Source organism: Physeter macrocephalus, chromosome 11, assembly GCF_002837175.3.
Source record: "Physeter macrocephalus isolate SW-GA chromosome 11, ASM283717v5, whole genome shotgun sequence".
NCBI lineage: Eukaryota > Metazoa > Chordata > Mammalia > Artiodactyla > Physeteridae > Physeter > Physeter macrocephalus.
In genome coordinates, this window is record NC_041224.1 from 85471955 (window position 1) to 85490658 (window position 18704).

Consider the following 18704-nt stretch of genomic DNA (forward strand, 5'->3'; position numbering starts at 1 on the left):
TATGGTTTTCTCAGGGTATATGCCCAGTAGTGGGATTGCTGGGTTGTATGGTAGCTCTATTTTTAGTTTTTTAAGGAACCTCCATGCTCTTCTCCATAGTGGCTGTATCAATTTACATTCCCACCAACAGTGCAAGAGGGTTCCCTTTTCTCCACACCCTCTCCAGCATTTATTGTTTGTAGATTTTTTGATTGATTAGTTTCTTGAATGTGTAAATTAATGTTTTTCATCAAATTTAAGAAGATTTTGGTCTTTATTTATTTAATCATTCTTTCTACTTCTTTGTCTTTCTCTTTCCTCTCTTTCTGGGACTTCTGTTATATGTATATTGGTGTGCTTGTGGTGTCCTAATCGTTTTTGAGACTGTTCATTTTTTAAATTCTTTTTTATTTTTGTTCCTGAGATTGTATAATTTCAATTTAACTATCTTCAATTTCACTGAATATTTCTTCTGTCTGCTCAAATTTTCTACTGAGCACCTTTAGTGAATTTTTCATTTCAGTTATTATACTTTTCAACTCCAGACATTTTATTTGCTTCTTTTATGTAATTTCTATGTCTATTGATAATATCTCTGTGTTGAGACACAGATCTCATATTTTCCTTTAGTTCTTCAGATCCAGTGGACTAAGATTTCCTTAGTCCTTTAAACATGTATACATACATATAATAGCTGATTTGAATCTTTCTCAGAAAGTCTGATATCTGGGCTTCCACAGGGACAGTTTCTGTTAGCTGCTTAATTTCCTGTGTATTAGCCATACTTTTTTCTTTCTTTTCTTTTCTTTTTTTTTTTTTTGCATGACTCATAAAAAGTAGAAATTTTAAATAGCATTAGTTATGCTTCAATTCTGGAAATCAGGTTCATCTCTATGCCAGGGTTTGTTATCATTTGTTTAGCAACCTTTCTGAATTAATTTTGTAAAGCCTATATTATTTGTAATATGTGGTCACTGAAATCTCTGCTTGGCTAGCTTAGTGGTCATTTAATTATTAGATAGAGATGTTCTTATTTGCCTGGAACTAATAAGTCCCATAGCTTCTGCTGGGGGGCTTGTGGGCATGTTGGGGTGTGCCATCAATACTCAAGCTAACAACTCTGCTTTACTCTTTACTTCCTGCTTGTGTAGAACCTCAAGGTTAGTCACAGGTGAGAACCCAGTGCCTTTTTAGGTCTTTTCTGAGTGTGAACACTGGCATGCACAGAGGCCTGGGTATTTACACAATCCTTTGCATTTATATACCCAGAATAGGTTGGAGATTTTTTTCAAATTCCCCTATGGACATTTCTTTCCCCAGCTTTTAGTTTTAGATTTTGTGGTTAGTTCACTGTTTGCCCAACTGCTGTCTACTGCCCCAGACAGCCATGATGTTCAGCAGTTGCCTCTGATTGTTTTTTAGAAATACCCCTGGGAAAAAGGCTGTTTCCATAGGAGAAGCTCTGAATTAGGTAAAATAAAGACCAGTGCTACTTATTCCTTTTGCCTATCATCAGGAAACAGAGCTAACACTCCTCCAATGGCTTTTCAACAAAACAACCTTATTGAAGAATCTTGACACAAGTTGCAAGACATCACTAATTAGATTTCGCTTGCCATCTGCTACACTATCCTTGTCAGAGACCAGTAAAATGTAAATTAAGAACAGATGACAGAATGAAAGGAGAAAATGACACCTTCCTGTTGATTGTGGCTACCCAATCTGGACCCTGGGGAAGCGATGCAATATTATCCGAAGGATTGCTTCTTGTCTTAGGCTAACAGAATTGGCACTGAATGAATAAATGTGTCCATTTTATTTCTTTAAGTTTTATTTGAGGTTTTCTTACCTTGGAAGAGGGGTGAGGAAGAAGGAGAGCAGATATTATCTTATATAGGAGAATTTTTCTTATAAAATATAATTTTGATAATTATTCTCTTTGATAAAGAGATGTAAAAGTTATATTAACTATGTTTAGCTTGAAGTGTATGTTTTAGTTTAAAATATACAGTAGATCAAAGATAACATTTTTTTTTTCTGGTCCACGAGACCTAGCTATAAAGATATTTTGAATTTTCAGATTGCTAAAATAACTCCCTGAATAAAAGGATGAAGTCAAGCTACTAATGAGAAACCTGTCTGATTTTATTCTGCGTCTTAATGGAAATAAGCCAAAGTAAAGTAACTTCAAACTTTTTATGAAATATCTTTGAGGGAACTAGTGGTGAGTTGTAGTCAAATTCTGTATATACATTTTAAGGCAGAGTCTGTACGGTTTGCTGATAAGTGGGATTAGGGGTATGAAATAAGGAGGCATCAAAGATGACTACAAGATATTTGGTTTGAGAAGCCAAAGAAATGGGGGAGCCATTTACTGAGGATAGTGAGAAAGTAGTTGGTATTTCCTCCTTCTTTGTTTATAAAGTCTAATAAATAGCTCCTTTGCCTTTCTAAGTTCCTGGCATGGTATGTGTGTGTAATTTAGCTGAACAATATACAGTAGTCCCCTCATCTGTTTTTTCTTTTCCCCCCACGGTTTCAGTTACCTGAGGTTAACCACAGTCAGAAATTATTAAATGGAAAATTTCAGAAATAAACAATTCATAAAATTTAAATTGCATGCCATTCTGAGCAGTGTGAAGAAATCTCAAGCAGTCCCACGCCTACCCTCTTGGGATGTGAATGATCCCTTTGTCCAGCTGCTCCACAGTGAACACGCTACCTGCCCATTAGTCATTTAAGTAGCCATATCTGTTATCAGATCAACCATCACAATATCACAGTGCTACGTTCAAATAACACTTATTTTGCTTAAAAATTGCCCCAAAGCACAAGAGCAGTGATGCTAGAAAAAACATAGTATATATTGGCTTTGGTACTATCCATGGTTTCAGTCATCCACTGGGGGTCTTGGAAAGTGTCCCCCGTGGATAAGGCAGAAGCTACTGTAAATGGCCTGCAGAGGAGCAGGATAAGAGTCAAGCCAGCACCAAACCTTTCTGCATGAACATAGAGCATGTGAAGAGAAAATGAGGACAAATTACAATGTCAGAAAGAGAAAAACAAATATTGTGTATTAACGCATATATGTGGAATCTAGAAAGATGGTACAGGTGAACCGGTTTGCAAGACAGAGATAGAGACACAGATGTAGAGAACAAACGTATGGACATCAAGGGGGGAAGTGGGTGGGGGGGTGGTGGAGGTGGGATGAATTGGGAGATTGGGGTTGACATATACACACTAATATGTATAAAATAGATAACTAATAAGAACCTGCTGTATAAAAAAATAAAATAAAAATCAAAAAAAAAAAGAGAAAAATGGGGGCAAACAATAAAGAAGAAGATATCAGAAGATTGTGCTTTAGGTAAATGAATTTCCAGACTTCCTCTGTGCCACCTACTATTCAGTTTGGTGAAAAACCTCGGTTCAAATTCCACCTTGAAATATGTGACTATGGATAGTTATGTAAACCTTCTGAACTGCAGTTTCTTCAGATGTGAAATGTTTTGAGGATTAAGTGAAAAATATAGTTTTTTTCCCGTTATTTTTATTTTCTTCTCACGCTTTACTGAAAATCTAAAAGAAAAAGTAAGGAGAACAGTCCTATATTTATAGTCTAATTTGTCTCTAAGCTTTTATATAACAAGTAATTACTGAGACTCATTGAATGTAGGGCAAAATGGTAAGGATTGAAGCAGATTTAATAAACACACAAAGTATATTTCATCCTCCAGTGATTTATAATCTAAGTACAAGCACATATAGCTTAGTTAAATGAAAGTTCAGGACAGTATTTGAGGGTGACGCAAACATGAATGCTGTAAGTAATTGTTTTAAAAAATTCAAACATTTATTGTTTGTCACTGAGCATTTACTAAGTGTTTTGCTAAGTGCCTTCAGTATGTTATGTCGCTTAATTCTAAGAGACAAACAACAATCTGTGAGTTGGGTACTACTACTTCCTTTAGGTAGAGATTGAGAGGCAGGAATACTTCTTATCTGATATTATGGAGTCTTAAATTTAGCAAGGTTAAATAATTTAGCCAAATTTACCTAGCAAGTTGCACAACCAGACCTGACTCTATTGACTATACATATAAACTTTTCACTATTTTATTTTCCTAAGGGAGTTCAGAGGTTGGAGAAATTGTTGCTATACATTGGAGCAGTCAAAAAAAATCTCATGAAAGGGGCAGGGTTTGAAAAGTTTCCTGAAAGGTGGGTAGACTAAGAAAAAAAGAAAAGTATCCAATTTCAGACACAATTCCATTAGCAGTTGAGAGGATTTGATAGTTGGGAGAGCACAAACTATTTTGGAAACAACAAGGACATCTATCTTGCTTATAGCACTGGCTTTGTGTTGGGCAGTACTAAAATTACTGAGAATAAGGATGGAAGCAAATTTTTTTAAAAAGTTTTCCTCCAATGATCTATAATCTAAGTATGTAATTTAGTTAAGTAAAAGTTCAGGACAGTATTTGCTGATGATGCAAACAGGAATGCTCACCAAGAGTTGGACTGGTGAACCGAGACCAGTTTGTAGAAGATCTTGAATGCCAAAGTAGTTTATACATCCTCTTGTAGGTAATGGTAAGCCACTGGAAGAATTTGAATATCAGTTTGGAATTATGTCAAGTTGGGAGAGACATGTTTTGAGAAATAGAAGATAAGAAAGCCATTGTGGAGGCAATTGCTCCTATCCATGTAGTAGGTGATAAATCTTGGACAGTTTTTCTCCTTAGGAATCTGTGTTTCAAAGAGTAAAACCGTATAGCTCTCCTCTCTACCCTCCTCTCTCCCCTTGTGTATCTCTTTTTCTCTCTATCCCCTTTTCTTAGAAGTCTTTACTTAGAGTAATGGATTTTTAAAGGAGAGTTTCCTTGGCTAAATATCACATGTCCTAATTTGTTTTAAACAAATGAAAACTCTGATTCAACAAAATTAAGGAACTTGTCTAAGATCATATGAAAGCAAGTGTCAAAGCCAAGACTAAAACTCAGTTTTCTGACTTTCTCTTCAGCACTGTAAGTGGTATCATTCCTATCTTTCTACTTTCTCCTGCGAGGACTTCAAGAAGAAGAAACACCAGACTTCCTGGATGATATTCTTCATTCCTTTATCTAGAATGGTATTGGCAGTCAGTATTGCTTTCAGGGGATGAGGTGAATGTTTCCTAGCTACTGAAACTCCCAATCAACAGAAATTAATTTTTCTACATCTCTGTTTCTTTCCCCAAGAGACTCATCTGGATTTTATTATACACCAGAATTAAACACATTGACATCCTCTGGAGAAAGCAGAGAATCACTTTTCTTGCTACCTCTACTAGTTAGCTGGAGAGGGAAGAGTTTTACTCTCTAGAGATACCTTTTGGCTTACAGAACATCAAGGAGTTGTAAATGCCCAGTATACCTTCTGGTCCATAAAGAAAAATTACCTTAATATGAAAGAGGCCTCAGAGGCATAGAAAAAGGGAACAAGTAAAGAGCTATGATTTTGTTCCATTCAGGAAGAGAAACATGGGGTATTATTTGGTGTTATGGTCCAATAAAGGACCCTAATATCTGGGCTTCTTTGGGAGATCGCAGCTGTAAACTTATCAACTCTCACATTAAGGATAAGAGAATGAAACTCACATTGCAATTTTAGAAAAATAATTTTTAAAATTTTTCTCAATGTTAATGGTTTTGAGCTTTACATGGAATGTTTTCATCAAGCGTTTCTCTCTAAGAAGAAAAGTACAGAGATTTTTAGACTGTAGCAGTATGGATACCCCTACCAAGACAGAGATGATCAGGAAAAATCAATATCCCATAATTAAATCTGTTGAATTAACAGTTAAAAAAAAAAGTTGCAGGGCTTCCCTGGTGGTGCAGTGGTTGAGAATCTGCCTGCCAATGCAGGGGACACAGGTTCAATCCCTGGTCTGGGAAGATCCGACATGCCGCGGAGCAACTGGGCCTGTGAGCCACAGCTGCTGAGCCTGCGCGTCAGGAGCCTGTGCTCCGGAACAAGAGAGGCCGCGACAGTGAGAGGCCTGCACACCGCGATGAAGAGTGGCCCCCGCTTGCCACAACTAGAGAAAGCCCTCGCACAGAAACGAAGACCCAATACATGCGCGTCAGGAGCCTGTGCTCCGGAACAAGAGAGGCCGCGACAGTGAGAGGCCTGCACACCGCGATGAAGAGTGGCCCCCGCTTGCCACAACTAGAGAAAGCCCTCGCACAGAAACGAAGACCCAATACAGCCAAAAATAAATAAATAAATAAATAAATTTATTAAAAAAAAAAAAAAAGTTGCAGTTTTAATTTAGATATTGGCTGCCCAGAGAAGAAATATTTTTCAGTAGCAGAATGGGGAGTTCCTTGGATCATGATGAATTATTTGCCTACCATGTGCTGAGTTGGTGCTGAAAAATTAACAAACAAGATGGACATATGTCTGTCTTTAATTACCATGCGATGATAATCCCCAGAATGCAGATTCCTAGTAGGGCTTGTTCACTGCTGTATTCCTCAGGATAAGAATAGTATCTGACACATAGTAGATGTTGTAACAATAAATATATGTTGAATTAATGACTAATATATGTTTTTATACAATGCTTTTGTCTTCTGAATATAATTTTATACCTTACACCAACTGGTCAAGTATGCAGGGGAGTATTAATTTTACATATGAGAAAACTGGAGACTAAATTGTCAAAAGACTTCTAAGGCTAGGTCGAGTAATGGCACTGGACTCACAAGCCATCAATTATTAACATATTAAACGTTGTAATCCTTTCTTCAAAGTTTGACTCTAAAGTTCAATGTGCAAATCAGATGGAAGCTGAAACACACTGGTTCATGTAGGTATGGGAGGCAAAGCTCGTCCATTTCTGTAGGTTTCTTCCCCATCTTTCATCCCCTGAGGACATTGGGTTGATATGTCTATATGGTGGTTAAGACTTTTAGGCATCTTGTAAGTAACCTGCTTCTGTATTATGCAGTCTGCTCTGGATTCAGAAGCTAATCTACTCGTGCTAATTTAGACAAATTACTTAACCTCTCTAAACTTCTATTTCCTCATCTGCAAAGTGGCAATTATAATAACAATTGCCTGTAGGGTTATTGTGAATATTAGTAGAGATAATGCATAGAAGCAGTTAACAAAAGACTGGCACTGAATGAATGTTAGTTATGATGGTGATGAGGAGAAAAAACAGCTTTTATAATCATCTGGCCTGATGTAAAAAGATGAGGTGGACCTTATTTGTTTTTCATGTAGTGATGGGATCTTTCAATATTAAATGAAATATAAGTATTCATTTTATTTTACATCACAGACATGACAACTAAGATAAAAATAAACAGTGGGAACAATGTGTTTTTGCTTTTGTGGTGTCAGAAAGCATTTGAAGGTCTTAAAACTGTTTTGCTTTGCAACTGATTTTGCTTTAATAAACATTTATTTAAGCACACTTCATTTAGGACATTAGAAATTCAAATTAAATTCCATTTTATTCACACTAATATACATTCATTAAATAATTTCTGTAGGCCAGGTGCTCTTCCGGGATCTAGAGACTCAGAGATGTGACAAGACCCAATCTTATCTTCAAAGGGCTGAACTTCTGGTGGAGTGAACTATTATAATCATGTAAAACAAATTCTGTGGCATCGGTATCCACAGGTTACTTTACAAGAATTGAAAATGTCCATATCTCTCTGGTCGTTTTGGTTATCGGAGTTTGTTGTCTAATATATTTCTCAGGACAGGATCATGGGAATAATATTCCCTGGGTTCTTGAATATTAATAACAATGTGTCTGTCCCTCTTTGTATTTGAAGGTCAGTTTTGTTGGATACAAACATCTTTGTCTCATATTTTCTTTCCTTAAATGTCTTATTTAATTCTTTGAATATCACTATTCAATTTTCTTCTGATGCATTGCTGTCAAAAAGGGATAACCTAATTTTCCCTTTTTAAGTCCCCTGCTTTTATTGCCTAGCTCCCCAATGAGTTTTCTTTTTCTTTAATATCCAGTAATATTACTAGGTTATGTCTTGATGTTGGTTCTGGATCAAGATTATGTATCTCAGACACATAATTAATTATTTTAATATGTAGTTTTAATTTTTTGATTATTTTATGTGAGTTTTTTCAGTATAGGTTTTTTAGTATTTTTAGTATAGTATTTGTTCTGATCCTTAGCTTTGTTTTCTTTCTTACCTGTTCGTATTACATTGGTCACTGTTTGCCTATCTTCAGTGTGTCATTATGTGTCATTTTCTCTTAAATCCTTTTTCATCTCTTTGTTTCCTTAGGATTAAAACTTTTTCTTTTCACATTTTTCTCATAAGACATGATTTGTATTGATTCACTCATATTTTTCTAGTCTAGGTTTCATTTACAAAATTATATTTTCTTTTTCTAACCATTTATTGAGTTACCTCATTTCTGAGTTTTTAAAATTGTTACATGTATTTTTTTTCTTGAAGTATAGAACTTCTTCCCTTTAAAAATTTTAACTTTTAAAAATCTTTTAAGTGTTTATTTTGAAATAATGGGCATCTGTCTGAAAAGTTCTAATAATTGTACAAAAAAACCCTGTATAGTTTTTACCCATCTTCCTCAGATGCTAACATCTCTCATATCCACAGTATAATGATGAAAATAACGTCAAGACACTAGTATTAACTACTCTACAGACATTATTCATATTTCGCCAATTGTGCCAATAAAGTCCCTTTCCCCAATCATAACAATGCATTTAGTATTCATGTCTTCTTAATCTCCTCCAATCTAGAAGAGCTTCTCATCCTTTTTTTGTTTTTCTTGATCTGGACATGTTTTATGAGTTTTGGTCTGTTATTTGGAGAATACACCTTAATTTGGGTTTGTCTGATGAGTAAATTCATATCCTGTATTTTTGGCAAAAGCATCACATAGGTGATGCTCTGCCCTTCTCAGTGCACCACATTATTGGATATATGATGTTGCTATGTATTTCTAATGGTGATGGTATCTTTGATCAGTTGATTACGGCAGTATCTGCTGTGTTTCTTCACCATAAATTTAGTATTTATTTCCCTTTGAAATTAATAAGTATCTTATGGGGAGATATTCCAAGTCTATGTAAATATTCTGTTACTCATAATACTTTCACCCACTAATTTTAGCATCCATTGATTATTCTTGCTTGCAACAATTACTATTATTATATTTACCAAATAATAACTTTATTTTCCTTCACTCCTTCTATATTTACTAATTAGAATTCTACTCAAATGAGGAGCTATTCCTTTATTTATTTATATCAGTACAAACTTATATTTACTTTATTTATAGATAATAGTATATTATTATTACTTTTATTATTATTGATTTTATTGTTCAAATCTTACCACATTTGGTCATTGGGATTCCCTTAAAATTGATTCCTCTGTCATTTCAACATGTTCCCATTATTTTTGAGTACTTTTAAAATTTCAAGCATCATAATATGTTCTAGACTTATATTCTTCTTTCCTCACCCAGGCATTACTTCAAGAAGCCCTGATTTCTTTGATTAAATAACGATACTTAGAAAATGTGATCTGAGCATTTTATATGTTCATTGCTACTAGGGGGTTATTGTTTCTAGGTTCTTCTAGTAGACAGAGCTAGGAAATAAATGCATGAACACACACACACACACACACACAATACACATACTTTTGTATCTATTTCTTTATCTACCTATCTCTCTATATGAAACCATGAGTTCATGCTGATACTTCTGATTCCAGTACAACACCACAGAGTTAATTCTTTATTTATAACTCCTTTTTGTGACTATGAGAAAACTGGTTGTTATTACTCATAATTAACTTACTTGTTTACTCAGTTCTAGAATACATCCAAAGCAGTCTTAGAATTGGTAGCTCAGAATTGAATACTGCTGTGAAAAACACACTTGTGTACTATTGTTTTTGCCTTTAGCTTTAGAGTATATAGCAACAATATTTTTTTCTAAAGTTACTTGAGTCAGTTATTTCTTCCTACTTCTGTAAGTGTTATTTATTTGCCATAGAGCTTAAGTTTATTTGTAACTAATCCATTTGGAGTTCTATTCATGGTTTTCTCATTATATTTATTTAGTCATATAAGTATATGAAACATTAACATGATTCTAAAAGTTGGAACAATACAGAAAGGTATGATCAGAGAGGTGTCACTTGCCCTTTATTCCTCCTACCCCATTCCCATTCATCCATACTTTATATCCTATTTCCATCTGCCTTCTGTAAGTAATCAATCTTATTAGTTTCTGATTTATCTTGTATTTTTTGCACAAACGAATAGATGTATGTGTATTGTCTTATGTCTCCTTCATTCTTAAATATGCTTTTTATATTTTACATAACTTTTTATAATTTAACTTTATACCGTGAAAATCACCATTCCATATTAGTTCATAGATACCTTCCTCTTCATTTAATAGGTGCACAATACTCCATTTTTTAAATGCACCAAATTATTCAACCACTCTCTTATAGGAGCATTTTCTTCTGTATTGTAATATTATATCCTTTTACCTTACTGAATTATTTATTGAGTTAATCATTGGTTTTCGAGGTCATAATAAAAATATATAAAAAATATGTTATTATATTCATATATATATGTAGAAGCAGAATTGATGCATACTTTTTTTTTTTTTTTTTTTTTTGGGGTATGCGGGCCTCCCCCCCCCGCGGCCTCTCCCGTTGCGGAGCACAGGCTCCGGACGCGCAGGCCCAGCGGCCATGGCTCACGGGCCCAGGCGCCCCGCGGCACGCGAGACCCTCCCAGACCGGGGCGCGAACCCGGCCCCCCTGCATCAGCAGGCGGACGCGCAACCACCGCACCACCAGGGAAGCCCGATGCATACTTTTTAAACACATACATATGACACAGAAAGTATCCACCAATTCTTATTTTCTGATTGTCTTTCTCGGGAATGAGTGTTGAATTTTTTCAAAAGATTATTTTTTATTTTTTTAACATTATGGAGATAATCATTAGGTCTTGGTTTTTGGAAATGCTTTTTATAATTTCCCATTCTGACAACTTTTTGTGAAGATTATTAATGTATTTAAAATTTCATAAATTAAATAAATTATTCTTACTCATATCTGGTAAATAATATTATGTGGTCCAAAATGTCAGCCAGTTGCAATAGGTGACCTCAAGTGATTACTGACACCCTGGCTGGTCTCAGAATTGTTGGCACAGACAAAGGTCTCAAGACATAGCTTTAGAAACTTTAACCTTAGAGTATTAACTGTTTCAATGGGAGTGATACCTATTTTTATTGAGTCAGTTGTATATGGGATCAAGTGCTATGTAGAAATGTGAATTAACTGGTTACATATTCCTGATTTATACAAGTGATAGTGTAGGGCTCACCTATATTTGCCCACCCCTTAATCTGGTCTGACCTGATTTCAGCTTGTCCTCACCTTGTTATCTTTTGAATTGTTCCATTGGATGTTTGAATGATATTATGAAGCCAGACTTGTCAAAATAACTTGGAGAAAACACATTTTCATCTTAACTCTATATTGGTTTTCAAATTAAAACATGCAAAAGACTAATACAGTAGTGGGGAAAATGAGGTGGGAAGGTAGGGGGGATGTGTCTTCAAACATTTGGAGCTAGTGCTGCTCTAGGTCGGATGCTAGTGATTCTAAATAGCATATGTTCTAGGTTCTTGGAAGTGTGGTGGCAATAAAATCCTTTATAAAGTACATGTTCCTATGTAAGTGTTAATTTTCTTTCTTTCCGTAAAGTATAGTATAAGGCACTGCTTCTTTTTGTTTATTGCCGTTGGCTTTTTAAAATAAATTTATGTTGGAGTATAGGTGATTTACAATGTTGAGTTACTTTCAGGTGTACAGCAAAGTGATTCAGTTATACATATACATATATCTATTTCTTTTCAGATTCTTCAAGTAGAGTTCCCTGTGCTATACAGTAGGTCCTTGTTGATTATCTATTTTATATATAGTAATGTGTGTATGTTAATCCCAAACTCCTAATTTATCCCTCTCCCCAACCTTTCCCCTTTGGTAACCATAACTTTGTTTTCTAAGTCCGTGAACCTGTTTCTATTTCATAAATAAGTTCATTTGTATCATTTTTTAGATTCCACATATAAGTGATACCATATGATATTTGTCTTTCTCCATCTGACTGAATTCACTTAGTATGATAATATCTAGGTCTGTCCATGTTGCTGCAAATGGCATTATTTCATTCTTTTTTATGGCTGAGTTATATTCCATTGTACATATGTACCACATCTTCTTTATTCATCTGCTGATGGACATTTAGGTTGTTTCCATGTCTTGGCTATTGTAAATAGTGCTGCTATGAACATAGGGGTGCATGTATCTTTTCTAATTATGGTTTTCTCCAGATATATGCCCAGGAGTGGGATTGCTGGATCATTAGGTAACTCTATTTTTAGTTTCTTACGGAACCTCTACTGTTCTCCGTAGTGTCTGTACCAATTTACATTCCCATCAACAGCGTAGGAGGGGTCACTAAATGTGCATACAGATTCCCTCTAGCTCTTGTTAAAATGCAGATTCTGGGCTGGGACCCAGGTTTCTACGTATCTAACAAGCTCCTGAATCATGCTAATGCTGTGGGTTTGTGACCATACTTTGAGGAACAAGGGCATGAAAATGACTAGTTTAGGTTTGAACTAACCTAGGTTCAGGTGTCAGCTCTGGGTAATTTATTTAACAAGGTTGACATTTGAACCCTGGTAAGTTCTCTGGGCCCATCTTTTAAAGACCTCAGCTTTCCTCTACCTGAGCTCTGGGGTGACCAGTCCTCTGGTGTCACATTGCTGGGTTCTTGGAGGTGTTGAGGGACCCCTGGGTTTGATCTCTTCTATTTCCCTTCTCCCTAGATTATTGCCTCTCTGAGCATTTTGCATGACAAAAATATTTTGAACATAATAATATGTCTCTGGTAACCCTGATCGTTTGAGTTGTATTAACAACTGTGGCCTTAAGATGAAACTGCCTTTTGTTTCTCCCTCTTTCCTCCCTTTCCTGATCCAAGTGATCTTTATTTGGAAAGCTTTGGGTGCAGTGTCTGGCCCATAGTGGCCCATGCTGTTCTGTCGTGTTCTTCCATGCATCTCTTTACCTTGATAAATATTCTCCTCCTGCATCCATGCCGCCTCTTGTTACTAGGATGTGCAGCGCATGGTGACGCACTTGCTAAGTCTCAAGCACGCTACCTCTCTTTAGACTTCAGAGCTTGCTGTGCCGCGGGCACTTGTATCAGTAAGCCAGGCATCACTCTTTCAGTCTGATGGGCCCCATCTCTCCTTTTATCAGGCACGGATGGATGGGAGATTTTTGAATCATTTTATTGTCTGACTGCAGCTTTATAGATGGTCTTTCAGGAAGCAACTCCCTTTTCCTCTTTCTTCCTCTGACTTGTGGTTCTTTCTTTGCTTCAGGGGTCCTGGTAGGTCAGGGTATGCTTGTCAAGGCCTTTGGTTATATGGTTTATTTCCCATTCTCTGGTCAGGATAAGCCCTGTTCTTAGCAGATACATAAAATCCACAATTAATCTTAAGAAACTGGTTTACAGTGACATCATTTCCCTTTAGGCTGTCTGACCTTTAAGGCTATCCTTAGGTTACCATGAAGTTGGTGGCTTTTATTCAGTGACCTCTTAGGACTGGCCCTTCTGATTCATTTTTTATAATTTTGGCTGAGTTTTTTTCTTTTTTTTGGTCATAAAATGACCATATTTTCAGGAAACAAAAAGCCTTTTTTTTTTTTTTTTTTTTTTTTAAGGGAAGGAATTTGTCCTACCAAAACCTGCAGGTTTAATGGTTAGAGAGACATCCTAGACACGGGCTGCAAATACCTAAAAAAAGCAGGCTCATAATATATACATAAAACACTCAGAGGTAAAAATAGGGAGCGAAGGTGCCTGAGGTTGGGGGAGAGTGTACCCCAACTAAAACATTCAAAGTCAATTAAAACAATCAAACCCAATTCTGGTCAGGGATCCTACCTTTGAAACCCCTCCGTTCACCAGGAATTGAGGGGTTTCTTGGGAAATATAGGAATTTCAAGGCTATAACTGCAACATTCCAGGACAAACTGGATGGTTGGTCACCCTAGACCTAGCATACTTTGTGCATCTAAGCTTTATCTTAAACTAGACTGTAGTTAAACCAAAGCTTTTCTTTTAAGAAATGAGGACTATTTGGATCAAATGACTTCCCCCTGTGAAAACCAAAAGGAAGTGCTTTTTTCCCCTGCTCTGTAAGTTTGCAATATTCAGTGGGGAAAAAAATAGCAATGCTCACCATTTTATTCTCCTTATAAGCAAAGCAGGACTTCAAACTCTATTTGAGGGATGACCCCTTTTCAGAAATTAGAGGCACTGAATTTATTGCCAACCAGTCATAGCTGTCCATCTGCTAATTCTCTCCACATAGAGGGAGCAGCTGTCATTTCAGAAATGCTACAGTAGATAATAAGATGGGGTGCATTTCCTCTTCAAATGCTTAAAACAAATCCCTAGGAAGAGTGGCAGCAGTTCCTCTGACTGCATGAATCTCTGATATTATTAACACAAAATGCCAAATTGATTTGGAGATTGGAAGAAAATGTATTTGCTTTAAAAGGAAAAGCACTCAAGTTAGGTGTAGTACATATTGTAATAATCTACAATTGCCGAGATCTAGGAACTGCAGAAGCCATAGGCACACACAGAGATACTCTCAAAATCATAGCCACGCACAGAGCGCTGAATACAAATACACACATACGGGTTTCCCAAGTTCATACAATCTACGTATACCAAAGGAATGCATCGTTGTCTCCACCACTGTGAAACAAACAAAATTTATCCCCAACTAACAGCTTGCCTAAGTCTCACATTGGCCCAGTTTCTCTCCAAATCCATGTACCTAGTCAATCTTAGATGCCATCCTCCTCTTGGTACTATTTAATGGCCCGCTTGGTATATTAAATAGTCCATTCAGCAATTTATATTGTTATATCCTTGCATTTTTTTCCTTAGATAACTTCTTTTCTCTTCAGTCTCATTGCTTCCACCATTAAAAGTGCTCAAGTCAACTTGAACTTAAAACTAACCACAGCCTCTGGTTTGGGGTTCCTAGCCAAGATTCTATTCCCCTCCAATCAATCTGCATATTGCTCTCTGATTATCATTCATAAGGAAAAATATTAGGATGAGGTAAGGAACTAATGAATATAGTCCAAGTGGTGCTATGCGTCCCTGAGTATTGTAGATGTGGATGAGGATGCAGATACAGCTATAGATGGAGACGTGCATGTGTATATAGGTGTGGACATGACATGGACATAGACAAGGGTGATGATAGAGTTATGTAGGTATTTCTCCATGGAGATATCTAAAATAGAGATCATTTAATTTAACCCTCAAAATAGTCCTGGGAGATAGGTTATACTTATATTCTTTTGCATATGACAATATTGACTCTCAAAGGGGCACCCAACCCCATATCTGGTGACAGAGCTGGGAGTTGAGACTTGATCTTCTTAACCAACACTCAGTCTCATTCTGATTGCAACACAAAACTTTTCTTTCCTATTTTTTGTAGAACTGCAATCTAGAACAGTATATCTGCTGTTTGGTAACCTCTGAGTCTTTTCCACGTGGACATTGCTCTTGAACTTGGTCTTTGTGGAACATACGGATGGAAGAGGTAGAGAGAGTTGCATGGAATTGCTGGCTATTGGACACATGTAATGCTTGCATTTTCATTTCTACAAATAGAAATGCTTTTAAGGGGCCTTCACTGATTTCATTACTTTTGATGTTACAAAGAAAAAAGAAATCCCCAGTGTTGATGAGAATCCAGGTCAAGGCAAGGAGAATCACAGAGCAGTTAAAGAAAAATCCTGAGGCTCTGGGATTTTGTGCCTGCAAGTACCTTGATTTGAGAAAAGAAATTCATTTAAACTCAGCAAATAAGCTCAGGAGAAAGTCTGGGACACTGGCTTCTTTCCATTGTTATTTGCTTCTTTCCAAAAATCTGCTTTGTATTTTACCTTCATCCTTGTTCGTCAGGCAGAAACCCTATTTCTAGATGTCATTGCTATTAAAAAGAGGAAGTGGGGGGTGGAAAGCAAGAAAAGAACAAAAAAGTCAGAGAGGTAGATGCAAAAAGCCTCCCATTTCTCAAGTCAAAATATGTTAATGGTGAAATCGGGAAAAATGATTAATCTAATGATTTTCAGTTTCCAGTGAGCTGTAAGAGGGGCTAGCAAGCAGCAGGAAACTAATATTTAAAGATAATTTCAGAAACATGAGATGAAAACGTGGTGAAAGGAGGAGGCTGAACCTTTTTCCTTCCGCCTCCAAGGTTTATTGAAAATAGCGTTTTTTCTTTAAACAGAAAACGTAATGTGATTCTACATTTAAATCTAGTACATTTTTTTCGCTCCAAATTATTTACTGAATACCAACTCTTACACAGTTCCTATATTAGGGTTTTGATGGTAACATAGAAACTGTTTCTGCCTCCGGGAAGCTTACAGTCTAACTGCAAATGTAAGAGAAATAAAAAGAAATTAAAAAAAAAAATCTAAAAAGGTTTTTATAAGAACTCTGATGAAGGTTGTCCCAGGATGCTATTGCAACAAATAGGAGCAGAATGTAATGGCCTGGTGATCAGGGAAAGTTTCCCTGCAGGGCTGATCCCTGAATGTTGAATAGCGGGGAAGGGATAGAGCTTTGGAGAGTCCTGGCAATGAGACCAGTAGGCATAATTGATCAGAGAACTGTGTGCAGTTTGATCAAGCTGAAGTATAGAAAGACAAGAGCGGCAGGAGGTGGCGATAGGGATTAGGGTAGGGGGTTGGGAGGACTAGGCCATGGAAGTACTGTACTGCTTCCTCCTAATCTGTGTTACCTTGATCCTTAGCCCTATTGAATAAATCATGTCTCAGCAGGACTTCTGGTTGCCTCCCTGGAGAATGGGCTGTGCTTGGTCATTTCTGGTCGTCATCCTTGGCTTTTAGGATGACCTTACCTGTCACTCAGCAACTCAGCTTCCTTCCCTCTGAATTGCAGTCACTGTTCTCACTCACCAGCTGTGTCATCTTTGTAAAGCGACTTGTTTCTTTCAAACATGAACATCCCCTTTTCCCAGATGAGGAGATGTACGATTTTAAGCTCATTTCTAGAGCTAACATTCCATGATAATGTCTCTGAAAATGATAGTCTGGCTCTCTGAGTAAATGTCAAGCTTTCTGTGTCATCTATATGGACAGGGAGGGCAGAAGCAATGTGATAGGAGGAAGAGCCTTATGCTTTTTTTCAGAGGGAAACAGACCTGGATGAACAGCCTAGCTCTAAGTTATGTGACCTTGGGCCATTTATTTAACCATTTCTAAGTGTCAGTCTCTTCATTGGGGTGCAATAATATCCAGAGTTATTGGGCCAGCTAGAAATATCATATGTAATATGCCCAGCATGATAGATTGAGCTCAGCTTAATTATTTGTAGAACTGAAGGTCCCAGAGCCTAGAGAAATTTATTGAATTTGTTCTCCGTGGATGTATTGTATAGCAGGGAACATTTCTCAAACTTTGCCTTCAAACTCTGGTAACCCCAAATCAAGTTAAATATGGTTTCTAAGTTCTTTTAGGGGCTGTGAATATTCACGACACGTTGGGAGATTAGAGGCCAGATATGCATCTTTCTGGACAACTTCAATTGATGTCAATGGAGAAGAAGACAGAAGGAAGTTAGATTCATTAGTTTAATTGTTTGTCTTGTCGAGCTTTATTTTCTCAAGTTATTTTCTTCTAAATGTGTATTTATTTGCTTGTTGTTTGTTCCTGCAGTCACAGATGCTCACTGAGAGGAGGGGATTTGAACAGACAGTGGCTCTCCCCTAGTGCTCATCTCCAGCCCACAATTTACCACGCCAAAGGCCTCCTCCACTACCTGGGCAGCATTGGCCGTCGTCCCACGGTGAGTTACTTCCTTCACTTCCTTCTCCTTCTACACTCTTGCTTGGCTCCTTCCACCTTCCAGGAGGCAGAATACATTCTGTCCAGGCAGGAAGACTAGACACAAGCCAAAGACCTGTGTGTGACAAGCTGTAAAGTGTGTGTGTGTGTGTGTGTGTGTGTGTGTGTGTGTGTGTATGTGTGTGTGGGGGTATTCACTTCCTAAGGCTGCCATAGCGAAGTACCACAAACTGGGTAGCTTAAAACAACAGAAACATATTCTCTCACATTTCTGGAGGCTAGAAGTCTGGAGATTAAAGTGTCAGCAGGCCCTGATCTCTCTGAAGCCTATGGGAAATAACCCTTCATTGCCTCTTCCTAGCTTCTGGTGATTTCCAGCAATGCTTAGCATCCCTTGGCTTGGGGGGGAGGGCACAATTCCAATCTCTGCCTCTGTCTTCACATGGCCATCTTTGCCCTCTGTGTGTCTGTGTAGAAATTTCCCTTTTCTTGTCAGGATAGCAGACACTGGACTAGGGCCCACCCTAATTCAGTATGGTCTCCTCTTAACTTGATTACATCTGTAAAGAATCTTTTTCCAAATAAGGTCACATTCATAAGGACTGGGAATTAGAGCTTCAACATATCTTTTTGGTAAACAATTTAACCAACAATGGGAGCAAACCAGTAGTTCAATACTCTGGTGAAAACTGGGCAAAAAAT

General features: G+C 37.1%; 1 protein-coding gene across 1 annotated transcript in view; it reads left to right on the forward strand.

Annotated features, from left to right (window-relative positions):
* AGBL1 (AGBL carboxypeptidase 1) overlaps window positions 1-18704 on the forward strand; it is a 979047-nt gene that overhangs the window by 483818 nt on the left and 476525 nt on the right. Inside the window, exon 19 of the mRNA XM_055088206.1 lies at window positions 17874-18003. Coding sequence (XP_054944181.1) covers window positions 17874-18003 — 130 coding nt within the window. The remainder of the gene's footprint in view (window positions 1-17873; window positions 18004-18704) is intronic.